The sequence below is a fragment of the Perna viridis genome, chromosome 13 (assembly GCF_037379345.1).
Source record: "Perna viridis isolate PV_CMFRI_1.1 ecotype Kerala chromosome 13, ASM3737934v1, whole genome shotgun sequence".
Taxonomy (NCBI): Eukaryota; Metazoa; Mollusca; class Bivalvia; order Mytilida; family Mytilidae; genus Perna; species Perna viridis.
This window is the reverse complement of record NC_142457.1, coordinates 27,091,682-27,113,534: the sequence shown is the minus strand read 5'-3', so window position 1 is coordinate 27,113,534 and position 21,853 is coordinate 27,091,682. Positions and strand designations below refer to the sequence as shown.

The 21,853-nt window shown below is 32.0% G+C and overlaps 1 protein-coding gene across 5 annotated transcripts in view; it reads left to right on the top strand.

Annotated features, from left to right (window-relative positions):
* Positions 1-21,853, top strand: part of LOC148600157 (uncharacterized) — a 119,291-nt gene that overhangs the window by 62,399 nt on the left and 35,039 nt on the right. For all 5 annotated transcript variants that reach the window (XM_088559306.1, XM_088559304.1, XM_088559305.1 and 2 more), the window contains 3 exons: positions 13,222-13,763; positions 20,916-20,978; positions 21,758-21,835. In XM_088559306.1, coding sequence (XP_088415432.1) covers positions 13,222-13,763; positions 20,916-20,978; positions 21,758-21,835 — 683 coding nt within the window. The remainder of the gene's footprint in view (positions 1-13,221; positions 13,764-20,915; positions 20,979-21,757; positions 21,836-21,853) is intronic.

Here is a 21,853-nt window from a genome sequence, read left to right as displayed (position 1 = left end):
CTCTAATCCCCTCTTTTGGAGGCCTCTAATATCAAATGTTTATATATGTTTACAAAACACTGCAATGTTGTAACACAAATTAGCTTGACATATCACTGTCTTAAAAATACATTTAAAAGTCAAGAAACGCATTTGAAATTGTTAAGTTTGTAAAAAATAGGTTTTTAAGTCATTTACTTCAAACTGAGATTTCTCAGCTGTTTCTTTAGAATTAACCCAATTTTTTGTTGTTTTCTATTTGTTAATTGTCCAAATTTTTCATTTGAAATGTATTTCAATTTGAAAATAATTATTTTACAATTTTTTCCACATTGCATGACAGGACACCTTAAGCTGTAGGTTCTTTATAATGTTAAACATCTAATATATGTGTCACGAATTTACGGAATTCGTGTAATTTAAATTAGGTCACACTTAAAGTGATAATTATATCAAGCACCACTTCAAAGCTTTATTGTATATTTCTCACATTTTACAAGAGTTGCCTCCCATTAGCCCAATTATTAAAGTGCAATACCTTGTGAATTGTTTAATTTTGGAAATTGTTCCTTTGTAGTTTTTGTTGAAAGAAAACAAAAATTGCAATGCAATTCATCAAACTTGATATGTATGCACTTTGTGACATGGATTGGAAATGAATGAAAATATAGTTCATGTTCTGCACTGTAAGATTGAAAGTCATCAACTTCATTTTTTGATGTGGAGGATGGAATGAAGATATTTAAGGTTGGGGCATATTAAAATTTCCAGGGTAGCCATTAATCTGAAATTTTTTGAAAATGGTTATAAACTAATAAGGATTTTATTCATAAAATGTGTATGGGGGATAATATATATACTAGTGTCCAAAACTTCCATTGCAGACATTTTTTTTAAATTGGATTGATGTCCTCTGTTGACCTCAGGTGAAAGTTGAAGTGACTTTAAGCAGAAAGCCTTGTTGGTTAAGCAACCATTAAGATGGATTAAGTAATCATGCAGATCTTTCCATAATCTGTTTACATGTTTAATACAACTTAGCAACTTTAAAATGCAATCTGATCCATTCCTGTCAAAATGTATCCATGCTCATCAAATTTAAACTCCCATGGTCATATTTGTTGAAGACCTCTATTGGATACTGTGTTATCGAATGATATAGTCTGATCTTGTAATATACAATGTTTAAACCCTCGTGCGATTTAGATATTTAGATATTTGTTTGCCTTTTAAAACTGTGTCTGTCTGTGATCCTAGACACTCCTACGTGAAAAAACCTAAAAATCAACTGGTGTATCCTGGGAAGAGGTCAAAGGTTATTGCAGTACAATTGATTTACCATATGCATAAAACTTGTCTCAAGTGCCTTTGTGCACTTTCTTGAGGTAAATTAGGACTTATCCAATATTTCATATGGTCCATCATTTTGATATTAGGATTAGAAATGTAGGTTAAATTTTTAAAATGCTCATTTATGGTACTGCAGAAAAGTGACTGGGAAATGCATAGCTCACAAACTTTTTTGGGGGGTGGGGGTAAATTTTTAATTGCAATCAATTTATCTATAGTCTGGAATTTACATAGCTACTAGGCCAACTTAACAATGTAGATTTCCAAAAAAAAATAAGAAACTTTAAGGTGCTGCTGAAAAAAATAAGGTATTTTTGCACTCTCCACTCAAGAAAAAAATGGTCTGTGCCTTAGTAGCTATGTAATTGATGATGACCCACTGGCTGTTTTATTCCATCGTTTGACCAAGTTCTCCATTTATGATCTGTTTTTTTTTCTCTCATACCATTGATAAAAGCAATTACATTTGTATTCATGAGTAAGCTGTTGACTGTAAACCACATGCTAGTCATTTGATCGTAATTGCCACTTACTGTTTTAATTTCCTCAGAGCATAGTTTAAATACATGTCAACTCACTTTGTGGTAGCCCTACTGGTAGTCGTTATACTATGATGACCACTTATGGTCTTTGATTCCTCAGACCATCATCTACATACATGACTATGCAATTTGTGGTTGCCCTCTTGGTGTTTTATTTCAAAACCACAATCCATTGTTAACGCACCCAATCAACCCTTATGGTTATCCAATTTTAATTACTTATTTACATGTATCAAGTGATATTTTCCGGTAAATTTGTATTATTTGGCCATAATCATTTATTAAATTGAATCTAAGATAGTGGTACATTCTTAAAAATTGACGTTAATGGGACTCTTTAGGAATTAATTAGGATAATACCTCTTCCTGGGCATTAAGGTGCATTGCTGATTATACCCTTATAGTGATGATGTGGAAGAAAAGAATTTTGATAGTTGCTTAAAATATTGTAACTTTCTTATTGTCTGAAAAACCTTGAAATTACATTTGTACAATAATAGCACTATGGTTTCAACCCAGTCTGCAATGTTGATGTAATGAAAGAAATATACTGACATCTTTCATAAGTAACAATTCAATACAACAATATTTGTGTAATATTTTTTCCACAGGGGCCAGATTTTAAAGGGGGAGGGTTGTGATCACGCCATAGTACTTTAACACTGCCACATTTATTTGCATCTGTCAGGAATTTCTGGCCTCTGTATGTCTTGTTTTGTTTTTACCTTTAGTTTATTTTTATGTTACTTGTGTATATAGGGGCAACTCTTTAGCTGTACCTGTGTATAATGATGTTTTGGGACCAACTGCAGCCAGCCCTATGGAGTGAGGGTTGTCTTTTTGTTCATTGAAGACCAATGTGTTGCCTTAGATGTTAATGGGTTGTTAAATGAAATCCTGGTGGGTTTGTTGTCTCTTTGACTTATTCTTCTTATATTTTATCAAAACCAATCAATGATATCAAATATTTAATGCACCCCTGATTTATCAAAAAGCATTCCACTATTTCTTCAGCTAATTTTCAGACATTTGACTTTGACTTTAGGAATTACGAAAGTGACCTTGGGCAGGATTCAATGAAAGTTTGAATGTACCGATTTCCCTTTTTGCACTTCAAGTAAAAACTTAATGAAAAAAATAAAGGAAAAACAGGAATTGCTCTGCAAACCACCATGTAGCACTTATCAAATACCATATTACACAGGGTACAATCCACCTCTGTGATGCAAGGTTAGTTATAATTGTGAGAAATGCATTAAAACAGATATATCTAGTAGTTAAAGATGCTTTAATTGATAAATAATTGAAAAATATGCCTTAAATTAGTTACAGCAACAAGAAAGCAGATTTAATTACTTTGTAATGGAGTTTTTGCTTTGAACTTCTGTTTTATGCCATTTTGTTTATCCTATCAATCTTGCACTGTTTTACTTTTGATAACAACTTTTATTTTTACATGTTTGTATTTTGATGGACATAATGAGGCTATCTGTCAGTGTGTCTGTTCATTCATCCATGTGTCACTAATGGTAACTCTAGAAAACAGTTTTTGTGGAGTTTGTTTTTGTTAAGCATGTCAGTCTGGAATGCTGGAAGGTTCTTTTAATTTTTTTGGTTTGGAATTTTCATTTCAGAGTTACAAAACTGAATGCTGTGCTGGAAAAGAAAGGGGCAGGCTTATCATCTGCTATATCACAGAAGTGAATTGAAAAGGCTTTTGAGTGCAGTTATGTTATGGTTGTTGGAATGATGTCATTTCAAACTCTTATTACTGTTCTATTCTTTTCCGTTTTTTGTTTCCAGTAATTATCTGGTTTTAAGTGCCAATCAATGTAAAGTTAAGACACTGTCAATGGTAGAAGTGATACAAGCTGTATAATTTTAGTCTATATGTGCCATAATTATACCCCCACGTACGAAGTTCTGGGGATTTATAGGTTTCACCATGTCTGTTTGTCAGTCTGTTCATCTGTCCAAGCTATTTTCCAAGCAGCTTGCAGCATTGTTTTGAAACTTTGTGTGATGTAATATAATCACATGGATATGTGCATACTGTCAGGAATTTATGTTTGGACAAAAATTGTAGAAATAACTTTAATTTAATTAGGCATTTTTCAGCATATTTGGTTTATTCCTTTGTCCACAGCTCCTCTTTAAGGACTTGCAGGATTGTTATGAAACTCAGTGGAGTGTTAGGTTACCATAGGGAGTTGTGCATATTGTCAGGAAATAGTCATATTCTGTTACTGTATTTTCAACAAGTGCTGTTTGCAGTTGGGTGCTTTAGAAATGGCATCAAACTGTGTGTCAAAAGTTGTCAAAAGTGGGTAGTCTATTAATCTTAAAAATTGTGTCCAATAGGAATTGTACGTCCACATTGGTCCCCAAATGTACAGGCTTCAACAGGCTGTGAGGGTATTTGTTCCATTAGGATTTATTTCAGAGAGGCTTGTAGCAAGTCTTGACTAACATATAAAAGTGTATCCCCTCTTTACCTGATACTTCAACATGGAGAGAAGTTTGAACAACTGTTATGTACTACATGCTTTAGAACAGCTGTTTATTCCTAGCAGAGTTCAATGTCCTCTAGAATTTAAGTTCACTGCTTGAATATAAATAGAAATGTATTCCCTTACTGAATGGATATAAAACTTTCAAAAGACAAATTCTTTGAACTTTAAAGTGCCACTCATGAAAGATTTAACCATTTTTTTATCATGTAATTGAGCAGCAACAGTTATTTCTATTCTAGTCTGTGTTTGGTCTGACACCATGTATATTGAATTATATTATGAAAAAATAGGTTCATTGGTTATTTTTTTGGTTGTAATTGGTGGGTAGGTATAATTGGGTTTTATTTATATGCTGAATTATTGGTCTCTGGATGGCAATTTAGGACTCCCGCTGTACCTCAGTCCAATATAGCTTGCCTTGGGCAAAAACTAAGTTAGTATAAAAAATACAAGTGTACTTTCTTCAGTGTCATGTGACTTGACAAACACCTTAACACTTTAGGTCCTATCACATTTGGACCTGTCAAAAATTCCACAGACCTGTCTAAACCAGACACTAAAGTCCCTTTAGATTAATTTGAATGGATTTTGAACCTTAGTTAACACACATTTGTCTAAATAGGACCAATTTTAAAGTCCAAAAGGGGCTTTGTTTAGACAGGTTTAACTGCATAATTTGTATAAAATAATGTATATAAGGTGTGGCACATGAAGGAAAAAAATGCAGAGATTTTATTGCATTAACCAGTTAATTATACCTGATAACCACCAGAAATAACCATCAAAGAGTGTGAAAATTTGCCTTTTTATAATATTGAAAGGTCAAATTTAGTTGAAATGCACTATTGAAAAATGGCGGGAAAATTTTTCCACCCTCTTTCCCTATATTAGCAGTCATAAATATCTACGTCACAGATGCCTCAGGATAAACTTAAATAGCTTTTTGGTTGTTTTCTAGATTTACTGAATATATTTTAGGCAAAAATGACTAAATTGGAGAAAGTGATGTGCCACCCCTTGCCTGATTCTTACACAGAATGGTACTTAATACACACAAGAACCACCCCTATTTTTTGGAGAAAAAATGTCACCCAAGAAAGACATGTGGTTTTAGGATTGAACAATATGTTTTCAGTCTGATATATTTTACTTTGCACTTTAGGACATGCTGTTTTTTTCTTCTGCACTTCAGAACAGTTTAACAGCAGTAGGAGCTAGGGTATAAATTTAGTACAATTTCAAGCTTTATGAAAACAAACCATGGAAATGGCCAAAGAATTCTTATAAGTTGCAAAATATGATAAATTTTGGCAGATAGTATTTCAAAATAAAAAAATTAAAAAAACTTGATTTTTAAATTAAAATGCTTTTTTTTCACAAGGGGCTCAACTTACAAATTTTGTTTGCATTTAAAGCAATAGAAGTTTTTTTTACTGATATCAGATTGTTGTTTCTTAGATTATAAATAGGTGGATAGATGCTACTTCCAGTGATTGTTCTGAAAACAGAAAAAGTGGCGTTTGAAAAAGTACTCCCTAAGTGTACTTTGGGGTTGCCAAGTATTGTTGTGTCAGATATCAAAGCAGAATTTTAAAAGTGTGTTATCACAAATTACTCTGACCTATTGGTAACATGCTTGATGAAATTCCTTTGAATTTTGATCTTTTTAATACTCCACTTGTGATCAAATTATGTTTCTATACCCAAAATAATTTTGGCGGTGAAAATTTCGATCAGAAACACGATTTTTTAGGTTTTTATTTTGATTTCCAGATAAAATTTATGAAAAATGGTTTCAAAATGAATATATCTTTCAGTTTTCTTATTATATAATTTTGAAAAATAATGATTATTTGATGAAAATCTTCTTGGGGAATTCCACTCCTTTTGACATTTAGCGGGAGAACTTCTTTTATGTTTGAACAATTAGATTTTAATCTGATAATGAGAAAGCCAGGTTATTATTACATAACTTAAACTAGTTATACTGTAGTATGGCTTTATCACAAATTACTCCAAGACATGTTCAAGAGTATCTTAGTTTTTATAAGTATGGTAAATTTACTTTTATGCAATTTCGATACTAAAGTACTCAATAGGAAGGCAGAGCTACAAAATTGTAAAAAATTCATGTTTAATGAATGAATATGATAAATTGCCATATTCAATACAATATTTCACAGATTATTATAGATTTTTTTTTTTTATTTTTTTTTTTTTCAATTACACCCTCACCTGGACCCTCTCCTGGAAGTCAGGGTACTGCCTAATTACTTTAACAGCCTTTGACAGAATCATTTTGAACTCTGTTGTGTTTTTTCCATAAACATTAGGAAAGTCTAATAGTCTCTTAAAAAAAAATCTCAATCGAGATTTTCCTCAAATTTTAGAATTTTCCTCAAATCATCAAATTTCAAGTGATCTGATTGGTTGAAATTTGACTTAAGGGAGGATTTGAGGTAAATCTCAGTTTGAGATTTTTATGAAACTGGCACCTGTACCGATATTCATAATTTTCATTATTATTGTTGTTTTTGAGTTGTGGACTTCCTTCGTTAATTTGACAGCCTCTTGTTATTTTTCATTCACCATTCATTAGAAGAACCATTGATCATTTTTTCCATTTTTTTGTGTTTACTATTATATGGTAGTTTTATGAATATTGGATAGTTTTAAATAAACAATTTTGTGGTAAAGTGGCTAACAAGAGTGAGTCCTTAACTCTGTTTTGAAGGCTAAAAGGTTACCTGGTCGGTGGGTGTTTCTAGAAAAGCAGAGGACGCTTACCCTACTGGTGCACCTGGTCTATGCTCCCAGTTTTTAGTGGAGTCCGAGTTGCTCCTTTACTTGCTGACCTTTTCCGTCACTCTTATGAGGCTGACTTTATAGCTGATCTGATCCAAAAGAAAGAATATGGTTTGGCTAGATCTTTTAATCATAGTTTCAGCGATATAGAGGACGTATTATCTTTAAACAATTTTAATTTCGGGGATTTGATACATAGCGTCTACCCCAAAGAACTTGAGATAAAGGATACTACAGACACTGTGAAGGCAGCCTCATATCTAGACCTACACTTAGAAATCGATGGTAAAGGAAAACTATTGACTGAACTTTACAACAAACGTGATGACTTTTCATTCATAATTGTCAACTTTCCTTTCATCTGTGGCAACATCCCTTCAGCACCTGCGTATGGAGTGTTCATATCACAACTCATACGTTATGCCAGAGCTTACCTGAACTATGCAGACTTTTTGTATCGCGCTAGAACTCTAACATATAGGCTTCTGGAACAGGATTATGTTGCTTCAAGATTGAAGTCATCACTACAGATGTTTTATGGTCGTCATCATGAACTCGCGGATCATTATGGTGTATCTATCTTCACCATGAAAACTGATTTATTCAACTGTTCATAGTTTTCCTGTCCTCGTTTGTCTACCCCGTACTTGACTTTTTATGAGCAACTCGGCGGGTGTTTCAAGATAAGCAGAACACGCTTACCCTACCGGTGCACCTGGTTCATGCTCCCAGTTTTTAGTGGAGTCCGAGTTGCTCGTTTGCTTTTGTTACTTTGTATGTATGATTTTAGTTACTTTATGTTCTTTGCTGTTTATGTCTGTTTTCAATGTCTGGTCTTTGTGCCTGGATTACGTTCTTTTGATTACCGCTATAACCTTTGTTCCCTTGATTACTCTTTTTATATTTAATCAGAATTTAATTGCTAATGTTCTTGGGTCATAGGCATTTCCCCAATCTTTCGAATACTTTAGAATTATGACAAATATAGAACAGTTAATGCTGAAATCTAAAAATAGCAGTGCCTGCGGTAATTCCTAAATATACACCTTACCCATTTCAGTCCTTAATTTGACCTTCTTTTGAGGCAGAATTTACTTTAAAATTACTTTCTGCATCTAGCAACTTCACATAGAAGATCTGAAATTTAGATGTGCCAGTTTCTGTATAGACAATAAATTGATTTATTGAAGGCAGTGATTGCTTTCGATGAAGTGCATCATTTTGCATGCATTGTATATTTCCACAGCATGTAGTGGTGTTTTTCTAATTAAATTTGATGTCTTTCTTAATTTCTACATGGAATTTCTTGGCTGGGAGCCTGTGGAATTACCTAAATCTTTTACGTAGCACAAAAATGCAATGGTGTATTGGAAAGTACAAAAACTTTGAGTTTATCTTTGTCCTGTTATTCTAGTGCAAACAAATATTCTGAAGTCACTTGTTGAGTATCATTCAATCTAAAAGTCATGCAGGTTGTCTTTATAGTACAGTTATAACATTTTAAGGGAGTAGCCTTCCTTTAATTGTGGGGACATAATAACATATATGAAAGAACTAGAAATTCTTTTAAATGGTAAAGAAAGTGGGCTCATTGGCTATTGAGCAATTTCTGTAACGGAAAAGATATATTCAGAAAAAATCTCAGAATAAAAAATACAATAAAACCAGATAAAAAAATTGATATTACCACCACAACCCTCACTGAATATAGCTGAAATATTGCTGCTCGGGTGTTAAACCACAACAATCAATCAATCAATTAACCCTACAACCAGCTACCCCAATATATATTCTTTTTATATCTTAAACTTATTGATTTGTTGTGTAATTCAATCTCTGCTAATTGCAAATCAATCAAATCTTGCCTGATTCTGAAATAGACCAGTACTCTTTGCTTGAAAAATTTATAGAAAATTTGTGGGTTGTTATTTGCATTAGAGATTATATATTAAACTGCCAGAAAATTAGGGCTTTAAAAAGATAGCATTTTGAAACATCTGGAAAATCTTTTCAAAGGACTAATTTTCTTTTGATGTAAAAGTTATGTTTAAATGACATTTTGACAATTTTGACCTATAATATTTGTATACTGGGGCAGTATACACCTATATGACCCATTTTTTTCTCAAAAATCATTTATTTCCCTTTATAATTTCACACCTGTTTGTTGATATTTGATTTTGCAATAAAATATTGTTTTTATTTAATTGCATGGCTTAGACCGCAAATCCTAATTAAATAAATAGCATATATTTGAATATAATGCTTTGTGAACACCAAGTGAATCCTTGGATTTGTTATAATAAATGTACCAGTCCTTATAAAGTTTAGGCACTGCTAATAGTAGTGCAAGAAAACAATGCTACTGATCTACATACCACATATTTTAATGTAATTATAGTCCTTTCTTCATACAAATTTGTCTATCGGAGAAGACCATACATTCATCTCCAACTAAAATTAACCTAATCAAGAAGAATGACTCTTGAAAAAAAGCGTAATTCATGCAGAATTTATATGTTTTTGTATCAAAAGTGCAGCAACTGATTAAAAAAATTAAGACATGAAGTTTGGCCTGTACTGGTAACTGTCTTGTTTGGCTTTATAGTTTGTAATTTTTACCACTTTTCTTTTTTAGATTAATATTTAATGAGTTGTCTCCCTTTTAGTTTTTTTTATGAATCATACTGCTAAGTGAAGGTTGTATTACAAGAAATTTTATTTGGTACAAGTATAAAGATAAGTATGGATTATTACTTATTTTGGAATTACAATATCTTCCTGTTCAGAAGTTGAAGCCTAAAGTTTTGCAAACTTTTCCCTTTAACAACACAAATTCTATTTTCTACACACCCACACATCCAGACAGACTTGTTAGATATATTTAGTGACAATTTGTTAAATGTGTTACAATGAAGACTTTTGATGCTTACATTATTATGACATAGACCTGGATAAGTTTCACTTTGTCTTTCTCAGTTGCATAAATGTCATCACATTTTTTACATGTAGTACATGGAAGTGACATGTAGAACATGTCACATGACCTTGTGAATTCAGGGTTCCTAATTCCCCTTCAAATGACTAAGAAGTGGTTTCTTATAGCAGCAGCGGATACAGACATTTTGAAAAGGATTGGTGCCAGCTGGAATTTCTCAGAAAAAAAGGGGGTGTAAGGACATTATTTGCCAGTTTTTTGTCAATTTTACAAATTTTCCAATTAAAAAGTAGGAGTGATTACCTCCTGCACCCTCCCTATGAATCCACCACTGTTATAAGGTAAAAGACCACTATATCATTAACAAAATCCTCTAGTTCATAATACGATGGTGACAAAATGACACTTAACTTTTTTTGGTAATAACACGTCAGAAAATTTTGATAATTATCCATCTTATTTCTGCACCCAGAAGTAGCTTACAATATATGAATTAATATGCAGTTTTTAATGCCTTAAACAATAGAAATTCAGAATAAAAATTATGTTTACAGGGACAGTTAGAAAAAGATGACCTATATTTTGGAGAAAGGCGTGATTCTTTTTAATATAGTTTATAGTTTGAAGAAAATATATTTTTTGATAATCTAGGGTGGAGTATGCACTTGGTCACCATGTGTCCCTTCTAAAGATAGTGGCTGATCCAGAGAGGGTGCAAGGGTTGGCTCCCCCTCTTTATATTGGAAAATTTGTCATACTCATGAGTAAAATTGACAAAAAATGACAAATAATGTCCTAGTATCTTCCTTTTTCTGAGGAACCCCGGCTGGCACCCTCCTTTTCAAAGTGTCTGAATCTGCCTCTGAAAGATGTCACATTGTGTAGTGAAACCATTTGAAATGTATTGCCAGAAGATAGGAGAATTTGGCATAACTGATACAGTGGTCACTCTTCTAACGCAGTGTAAACAAATTATTAAAGTTTTTGGATAGTTAGAAGCTAATTACGTTGCCTACATAGCTTTTATTATGGGATACAAGGTAGGTCAAATGTATACACTTTCAGTAAAAATGTAAATATTGGTTAATACCCTAAAATTGATTCAGAAAATGGTTGATTATAAATAATTTATCATGCAATAAATAATAATTTTATTTCCTGCATGGTTTTATAGAAAAATTAAATTCAGTGTAAATATTCGTAAAATTATGATGTCTTGCAGGAGTTAACAACAGAGCAATTCCTTGTTGATTGTTGAAGATATTTTAACATTGTTATGCATCTATAGTTTTGCAGTCAAATGTCACTTCACATGTTGAGGCTGTGTTATGTAACTCATGGCCTGGTCTAAATCATGGATTGGCTTAGTGGAATGGCTGGATACATCTGTCACTTTATTTAACTGCTTTTGTTTGTATGTTTGTTGGGGTTTAACGTCCGAGCAGCAATATATTTAATTGCTATTGCCAGACCCATGAAGACTTAGCTAGCTTAAACATAAGCAACTAATTTGCTTAGATGAAAAAAAAATCAATATTGATGTTAAGTGTATGAACAGTATTACATGGAGTAATAGTTTAAATTGTTATGCTAAATAACTGTAGATAGCAATAAGTTAAGCAATGTCAATTGCATTTTCTAATTGCTCCAAATTAGATCTTGAATTATGTGCATTGTGATTTCTTTTTCTCACTTTTGAGACCAGTATCTGGCTTGCAAAAATTTAGTGTCAGATTTTGTTTCTAACTATCAATCACAACTGGAAAACTCTAAAAAATGGTTGGATTGGAATCAAACTGGAAAATGTTGTTAGTCAGTACTCTATAGAAAAAAATTGAGACAGTCTTAAAACCTTGTTGACTCTTCTCATAACATGAAGGCTACTTCGTGCACAAACCTGGAATATGAAAGTGATTTTGTGCAACAGAGATAAGTGGCTCTTGAAAGTGTATTTTTGCATAATTTGAAGGTGTAATTTTATCCAATAAACCGTTTGATTATGCAGCATATAATTTATGACTACCGTGATAAACTTGATTATTTACAGATTTCTTTTTTACAATGTATATAATGTACTTGTTGAGAGTTATTACCAATATACAGGGATTGTATCCTTACGTAACGTTAGAGGAAAAAAGCATTGTAAAAACCCAGAATATTGTGTCATGCTTAGGAAGTACTTAATTGAGTTTACTTGAACCATAACTTTTTATATCAGTTTTCCATGTTTTTCTATGTCTAAATTACTTTTTTTTTTTTTTTTTACATCATTATTTTTTTTTTATTAATATATAATTTGCATCATGAATATTGCAAATCGTCACATTTTAGCAGGATCTGTTTAAAATGCATCAGAATTAATATCTGTCTAAACCAAACCCCTTTTTTGACTTCAAAATTTATTTGATTAAGACAGGAGTTCGGTTCACCAAGGTTCAATTACATTAATATTGATGTAAAGGGACTTAAAAAGTGTCTGTTTAGACAGGTTTGGGGATTATTCAGGATTTGGTTTAGACAGGATTTCAGATTATTCAGGGTTTGGTTTAGACAGGTTTTCAGATTATTCAGGGTTTGGTTTAGACAGATTTTCAGATTATTCTGAGTTTGGTTATACAGGTTTTGGGATTATTCAGGATTTGGTTTAGACAGTTTTTTTAACATTCATGGTTTGGTTTAGACATGTTTTTGGAACATTCAGGATTTGGTGAAGACAGGGTTTTTGGTACATTCAGGGTTTGGTTTAGACAGGTTTGGAGATTATTCAGGGTTTGGTTTGTACAGGTTTTACTGTATAAATTAACTAATTTTCTTTCACAGAACATTGAAATAGGTTTGTTATGAAAAAACTTAAAGGGACTTGTAAATTATTTTATTGACTACTCAGCTTAGGCCAAATATAAAATTGTTTATTTTTTGTTTGCCCAGGCAATCTTTTATTCTAATCGTAATCAGTATTTTTATTGTATCTATGATTAAATAAATAAAATTGTATATATTGTATAAAAGTAACATTGAAGACTTTAAACATGTCTCTGCTGTTACAAAATACTAGTATAGTATAAAAGTTAATCATAAATTCCTTTCATTTCAGAAAAAGAAGTTGACCTTCTGTCAGCCGTCGGAATTCCTTTACCAAACAACGGTGTTTCCTATGGAATCGGACTGGAAGGATTTCCTGCATTTAAGATTTCAAAAAAAGCTTCTATACGGACAAATGCTTTTACTTTATTTAAAAAGCCAATTTCAGATTTTGCATTATCATTAACTGCTAAAGTTACTTCGTCTGATGGAATAGTTTTTGCTGTAAAAAATATAGATGAGACTGTAATAGCATTTGGTGTTCGAATAACTTCCACTTTCGGAAACAATCATAACGTAATATTGTACTACACTGAAGACCATCAGTCTGGAAGTATTTCAAGGACCATTGGAAATTTTAGTGTTAATGATCTAAGTGGTGATTCCTTCACAAAACTAGTTTTTAAAGTCCAGGGGGACATAGTAATATTATATTCTAACTGTGAAGAAGTCGGAAGGAATGTTGTTTCAGGCCGTAAACCATTAGAATTATTTGATAAGGAATCTTTATACATAGCACAAGGTGGTAGAAATTTCGAAGAAACATCTTTCGAGGTAAGAATAAAAGCAATCTTTTAGTATTTTAATCATAGGCTAAGGGTTTACTTTTTAGGGTTTACCAATTTCATTTTTGTTTTGTTTTATTTTATTTTATTTTTTTTTTTGTGGGTTGAAAAACTTTAAATTTGGTTCCCAATTAATAGGAAGTTTCCCATTCATTTGTTTGATTGGGTTGTCAAATCCATGAATTCAAGAATCTATGAAATTAGGTTTTAATAAAAATGTTAAACCATAAAATTTTGTTCCTGTGACTAAAAGTATAACTATACCATAAGTTTTTCCTTGAGGTTTTCATACAAGATAAAAAAAAGATAAATGCTCCAGAGGAATTGACTCAAAATTTTGAATTATCTTTATAATCACTTATTTTACTAAGTGCATGACTTGTTGGAAGTAACCAGGGCCTTGGTTTCATAATGAATCTCAAGTTGAAATTTTCCTCACATACTTCTTCAGCTCAAATTTTGACCAAGAATTGAGGAAACACTCTATTTGATGTTTTTAATGAAACCAATTCCAAGTGAACCAAAGGTAAATCTCGTGACATCAGGTGAACCAAAGGTAATTCTAGTGACATCAGGTGAACCAAAGGTAAATCTCATGACATCAGGTGAACCAAAGGTAAATCTCATGACATCAGGTGAACCAAAGGTAATTCTAGTGATATCAGGTGAACCAAAGGTAATCATTGTGACATCAGGTGAACCACAGGAAAATCTCATGACATCAGGTGACCCAAAGATTAATCTTGTTAATCTCATGACTTCAGGTCAACCAAAAGTAAATCTCATGAAATCAGGTGAACCAAAGGTAAATCTTGTGACATCAATTGAACCAAGGGAAGGTACATCATTTGACATCAGGTGAACCAAGGGAAGGTAAATCTAGTGAAATCAGGTGAACCAAAAGTTAATCTAGTGACATCAGGTGAACCAAAGGTAAATCTGGTGACATCAGGTGAACCAAGGGTTAATCTGATGACATTAGGTAAACCAAAAAATTTTAATCTGGGGACATTAGGTCAACCAAGGGAAGGTTAATCTAGTGACATCAGGTGAACCAAGGGAAGGTTAATCTAGTGACATTGGGTGAATCAAAGATAATCCTTGTGACATCAGTGTTCTGTTGAGCCTCATATTTTATTCCAGTGAAAATTGCTGTAGGAAGCAATTTGTAATTATTTATTTTGGAGGGAATACAATATTTTGATTTAGATAGCATTGCTTCAAAATTACATTATTTTAACATGATTAAAGTATTTATTTTACTGTAAATTTATGAAATAGAATATTTGTGATAGGTCAGAGTGACATTGAGTCATACACCCTACACTTGGGATTTATTTAGAACAAAAGCTTAGTTCAACTGTTTTTTGCATATTTTCTGTCAATTAAGCAAATTTTGAAGTGTGCATTTTTTTCTAAATTATGTAATATTGTAAATTTCAACACAGGAATAACTGTTATCTACCTCATAAGTTTCTACTTCAAAGCTGAGGAAGAAATCAATGACACAATTATTATGTATTTTTCTTTCATAACTTTACAATTTAAAAAAAAAAGAAAAAAGATATTTGTTTGCAAATTATTGGTCAGATACATAAACATGAAGGGAATCAAATTTCACTCTAAAATGTTATGCTTTCAATAAAACATCCCCTTTTCCAATTAAAGGTCTTTGCTGCGTTAATGAAAGGTAGTTTTTCCATGAGTATCAGATCTTCACTCTGTTTTAGACAGGATTTGATCATTGAACATATTGTGAGGTCTAAGTCATCAAATTAGATCTAAAATTCCTGAAAGAAATTTTTTTCATGGTAGATGTCAGGATGGTTTCAGTATAATGAAAAATTAAATCACTCATTTTCACAACAAATGAAAAATTTGCTAAAAAAGCGACTAAAAACCACTAATATACAGAATATATAAAGTCAGTTGACATCTTGCCCTATATTAATAAGGGGAGATAATTCAAAGTTGGTATCCAAGTATCCAAGTGGTTCACTGAACTTATTTGTACTGCTACTTTATTTAGTTCATATTCAAGTTCTAAAATTAGACATGAGAATACATCAGGATCATGTTTACTTTGCCCTAAGAAACCTATGTATATTTATCACAATGAAAATATGAGAAGTAGAATTTTGAACATTTCCAAATCTATTTCATTAGAATTCAAAACTTTCTTTAAATGAAAATCCTGTGGCTTTTCTTAATAAATAATATAACTATCAACTGTGTCATCACATTCATTTATTAAATCAGATCATATGAAATACAATTACTTAGTGAGAACATATTATGAAGGGTCATCAAACCTATTCAGGGGAGACAATCATACATTATGTAATATTTCCCATTAACATGATACAAGCAAAAAATTCCATTTATATGCATACCTTGCTGTCTAGACTGGCATGTATGGTTTCTTAATTTGAAAGATGTGGTTTTAATTCAGAAATTCTTTATCAAAATTTGTGGTTATATTCCACTGTGGAATGAAATTTTTTTTGCATTGGCATTCTCCAAAATGTGGCATGGACATGTTGATTTTGATACATTTTCATGTAAATTAGACTTTGTTTTTAGACTTCTATTAACATTATGAATTTAAATGTATTTGCAAATATACTTAAGAAATCTGAAAAAATATATCGTTCCCATGTTCACCATGTCTTGGAAATTTAACAATTTTTTTTAAAAAAGTTTTAACAAAGTGTATTACAAATCACTTTTGTAAACCCTCCCATGGTTTCTAGTGGGCCATTTCTTTAAGGTATTCCATCAAATAACTCATCCCTTTCCAATCTGTTTATTATTCTTTTAATGTGGTTTACATAGACCATTTTTGTAAGATACATTTACAAAATCTGGATTTTCCAATCGTTTTTACTTTTCTTGACCCTAAAAAATATGTCTCTGTGTTACCCATAATTTCATTTTCAGTTGCAGGGTTTGTCTGTCAATGGGATTTTTTTGCAATAGTTTAATTCATTTGTTAAATTTACATTTGCCAATTTTTTTTGCACCTAAAGAATATTTTGGAAACCAATATTATAGCTGAACCTTAAAAAAAGAAATGGCTGTTCCCAGAGTTGGATTAACCAAACCTAGTTCATTCATACCCTTTAAGACATTCCAGTCCACATTTGTTGATACTATTCAATATTTTTAACTTACGCTAATCATTAAGTAATCTGGAGAAAGTAAATTACTTGGCATTGACTGAATTAATGTTGTTATGATGTATAATGTTTAAAGATCCAGCAATTGAGTGGGCTGAAAAATGCAGAAAAACCAATGATGCACTCATTTTAATATAAACAATCCGTTAAAATGGCTTCGTAGGTAGGTTTGTAAATGCCACATCAAGAATCTGAAGTTCAATGTAACACCTTAAAATCAAGAGAACTAAGTGTCTTTTATCTTGTATTATTAGTGCATTTTCATCAGTGAGTGAGCTTTTTTTCTAATGAACTTGTGTAAGCTGTGATCATACAAATGGATAAGTTACGAAAGGGGAGATAAGCCAGAATGTGTTTGGAAAATTTTGAAATGCTCTCCTTAGTTTACGTTGCTTGAATCAGAAAATTAATTGCTTAGAGATATTGTTCTTTGGGTTGATGTAATAAGGGTACAATCAATGCTTACATCTATCAGATCAGAATAAATAAAGTTAACAAAATTTTGTAAAGTATGCCTTCTGTACAAAGTTCTGATTTAATATTGCAGAAATTTCTTTGGTTATTTATTCCACATATAAATACAAACGCTGTGTTAAAACATATTCTCCCATCCTAAGCCTGTGATTAAAAATGCACTTAACTTTTTAACCACCAGGTGGCGATTAAATTTTTACGATAGTTTTCTGCATTTTATATATCCAGGTTTTCTACAGATTTCATGGGAGAAACCTATTTTCCTTCAGCCTATCATTGATTTCAATTATTTCTCCACTCTCTGTGGTAAAATTAAGATTTGTTCATGCTCGCTAAAGCTCTCATGTTGAAAATTTTAATTTTTCCATATCGAGTGGAGAAATGATTTAAACCATTCATTACTGTCTATTACTATTAAATATGATAATTCACATATTTATTAACCAAGCATATATGCCTACATGTATATGAAGCCCCTTAACCAGTTCTCAGAATCATTAGTTCCTACTCAAGTTTTCTCAAATTTCTCAAAATTGTTGATGAAATAGCATTTTTTTTATATTTTACTTCAATTTCTTGTTACTTTCATCTGTGATGACTTTGTCAACTTTCCTTTCATTTGTTGCAACATCCCTTCAGCACATGTGTAGGGAATTTTCATTTCACAACCCATATGTTATGCCGCTGTAACTATGCAGACTTTGTGTTGCCGTAGACTTCTTACAATTAGGCTTCTGGAATAGGGCTATGTTGTTACAAGATTACAAGTCATCACTACAGAAATTTTATGGTCGTCATCATGAACTTGTGGATCATTATGGTGTATACATCTGCCACATGAAAACTGATTTGTGCAAAGTGTTATCTTTATCCTTTCCTCTTTCATCTACTCCGTACTTGACTTTTTATAAGAAACTCATTGTGCTCAGATGTTTCTAGAAAAGCAGTGTTCGCTTACCCTACCGGTGCACCTGGTCCATGCTCCCAGTTGTCAGTGGAGTCTGAGTTGCTCATTTACTTTTGTTACTTTGTATGTAATTTAACTGGTTATTTAATGTTATCTCGTGTTCTTTGTTTTGTATGTGAGTTTTCCATGTCTGGTCTTTGTCCCTGGGTTACATTCTTTTGATTTCCTCTAGAATCTTGGTTCCCTTGATTACTCTATAAAGCTCAAAAATAATATCCTTAAAATCATTTTTACATTGATACAAGCAGTATTAAGTGTTAGTCCCTAGAAGAATCATCTGGCTCTGGGAATAACTTGAAACTATGAAATATTAACAACCACTTGTGTAATATGACTATCTGTACCATCAGAATCCAGGAATAAAGACCAGATTTTCCATTTTATTTTGGTTTACACTTAAATGCACTGCAAATGAACATCTACTCAATTTTCTATTATACAAATGAGAAATTTGGAAATATATTTAGTGATGCAAAGGTCAAATAGCTCCCTTTTCAAGTTCATGTGGACAAGACTTCTTTATGAGTAAAATTATATTGTCAGATTGATGTGTTTTTGACTGGTATGTTTTATTTATTTTTTTTAGTAACCTAGTCCTTTGTATATAAGAATCCACCATAAGCCTCATTAATCATTTCAATTATTTAAATTTCAAGTCAAATTTGAATTTTAGTAAGGTTAATTTTTGGCTGAATAGAGATAAAGACTTAATGTTTTTTACTTAAATCTCCTGTTAACACCTTTTTTCCGTCCTGTTCAAGATAAGGATCAGGCAGTGTTGGACAGGACAAGGAGAAAATTTATTTATGACATCTTCAATAATTGACAGTTGATCTGTATCTAAAAGTTTGAATATACCCAACTTTTCACCACATTGATGAAATTAAATATCATGTACCATCTAATGAATGGCTGAGTGGTTAGGTGAAAATTAACCTGAGCAGCCTGTCACTCGACTTGGTTGATTCCAGTAACAGTCAGGGTACCATATGGGGTTTTCACTTATTCCATACATAGAATTTTGCAACCCAAAATGTGATGTCACAATTGATTAACAAGATTGTTCAACAATAACCTGGTCCTACTTTCATTTTCTAATATTACTCATCTACTTTCAGTTTATAATACCCCTCATCTACTTTCAGTTTCTTTTTCAAGTGCATACAAAATATGAAGTCCCACAAAAATTTGATGCTAGTATTATATTTTTCAACATAAATTTCTGGTAAATTTCCATGTCATGTAATTATTTGACAGTTGTGCTAGTACAGCATGATGTCCATGTGGAATTGTCCAAATAGTAATGACAATGTCAGTATATTGTCAGTATAATATCAGTGTAATGTAATATGTGTTTGTTATCATGTACCTAGTGCCATGATCTCCTTGTATGTGCCTATACTGTTGTATGAAATCTTGAGTTTGTTTACAAATTATATGAAATTTGTTTTCAAAGCTGGCTTGAGCACCGCAATTCTTAAAAAATATGTGTCTGAGAAAATTCTTACCTTCTGTGGTAACTCAAAGACTTTGAAATTGACGATGCCACTAACAGTTCAGTTTTCTCAGACTGAAGTAACTTTTCAAGTTTTGTGACGCTGTGGCCTGGCTATTTTTATTAGTTAAAAGTATGCTAGGCAAATAATTCCTCAATTGCTATCTGGTAATAGAATTTTTTCCTTTTGATTTTTTTTCTATTTTGTTGAGCATTCAGATCGAGTTTTTGTCAAAAGTCTTAAGAAAACTTTTCCTATTTAAATCTTAAATCCCTATTTCATTTTTACCTGTATCATCAACAGAAGGTCCTACCTGACTTTTAAATCTAATGGTCCCTATCTGAAGGTTAATTCTCTTATACAATGTTAATTAAATTCAAGAATGTGAGGTCATTGACCTAGAGGGTATAAGGTTGCTAAGACAGGTGTCATTAAATTGTTGTGGACAGGTTGATACCCCTATGGTATAGAGATTATCTGCTGTACAGGTCACGCAACCTTTCCAAGGTGCATTGATCAAGACAAAAAGATGAATCTTCAGACAGGTGTCATTTATTCCCTGTTGACAGGACAATATCTTTATAATGATTGTTGGCTTTGGTATTGGTCACATGATATTTTTGATTCACAATAAATTAAATGAAACATAACAAACTTAACATTGATTTTAAATTGTTTATGAATTCAAAGGTTAAAACAATGGCCAATTCATGGTTTAAAGTTGAAAAAAGATTTGAGGGATTTAAGTTTTAACTGTGATGATCCCCCTGGTAAAAACATTTCTAGTAATGGCCCCATTCTTTCCATCCCAACGTCAGTCAGTCTGTTTATCCATCCCTCCATCACACTGAGGGGATACCTATACATGCAATAGTTGTTTGAATAGCTTACCTGCTACATGTACAGTGAAATTAGTCTAAACAGAACCCTGAAAAATAAAAGAAAAATGTTAACAGAACCCTGAAAAATAAAAGAAAAATGTTTATTAAGACACTTATGAAAAGATCCTTTTTTTTCTATTACAGGGTGTAATTCAAGAGCTGAAATTTTATACAGATCCAGCTGAAGTAGATATCATAGACTGTTTAGTAAGTATGGCTTAAATCCTGTACCAGAAGTTTACCACAAACAATGCCAATTAATTGTTGACTGCAGTTTACCCAAAATTTTGAATAAAAACAATCAAAAATGAAAAAAAAACAAATCTAATGAAATGCATGGTAGATGAACATTTTTTCTCGAAAAATCCTTATATAAGTCAAAGTGGATGATAAGTCGAGGCTGACACTGTGCTGAAAAAAAGTATCAATTTATAGTCTGAAAAAACAGTAGATCAGAAGAGAAAGAAATTCTCACAGACAAATAATTCTAAGAACAAACGCTAAGTGTGAGGAAACACCTAATATACTAGAACAACTTACATAGACAAAAAAAGGTAGCCATAGTGATCTGACTGTGTAAGTCAGGAATTCAGGATCTATGAATTATTTTATTTTTTTCTCTGAAACTTCTGTAATTTCTAACAGTTGTATGCATTACCATTTGAAGGTTGTCATGTTTATTGTAGGTTTTATAGGGTGTTAATGTATTCTGTAATAGCATTTGGTCACCCGAAATATTCTCTACAAATATCTTAGCTTGACAAAGAAAGATAACTCTATTTGTTTTGACTCAATCAGTTGCAAGATAAAAAAAAGTACAACTTATATGAACTTTATGTTGGATGAAGTTTTTGGCTTAGTTACTCCTGCTATTCTTTAATTTTTCTCAGGTTACTTTAAGAACAAGAACAACATCCTTGATTTTCTACCTCTCAGTAATCCAGGTTTTGCCTTCAATTTTCATGATAATGATTCGTTTATTGTAGAGCATAGAGAATGAAAGTGGATCTACCACTTCTGGTGTTTCTGAGAGGCCTGATGTTATTATACCCAAGTTTACACAGGTTTGTTAATAAAGAATT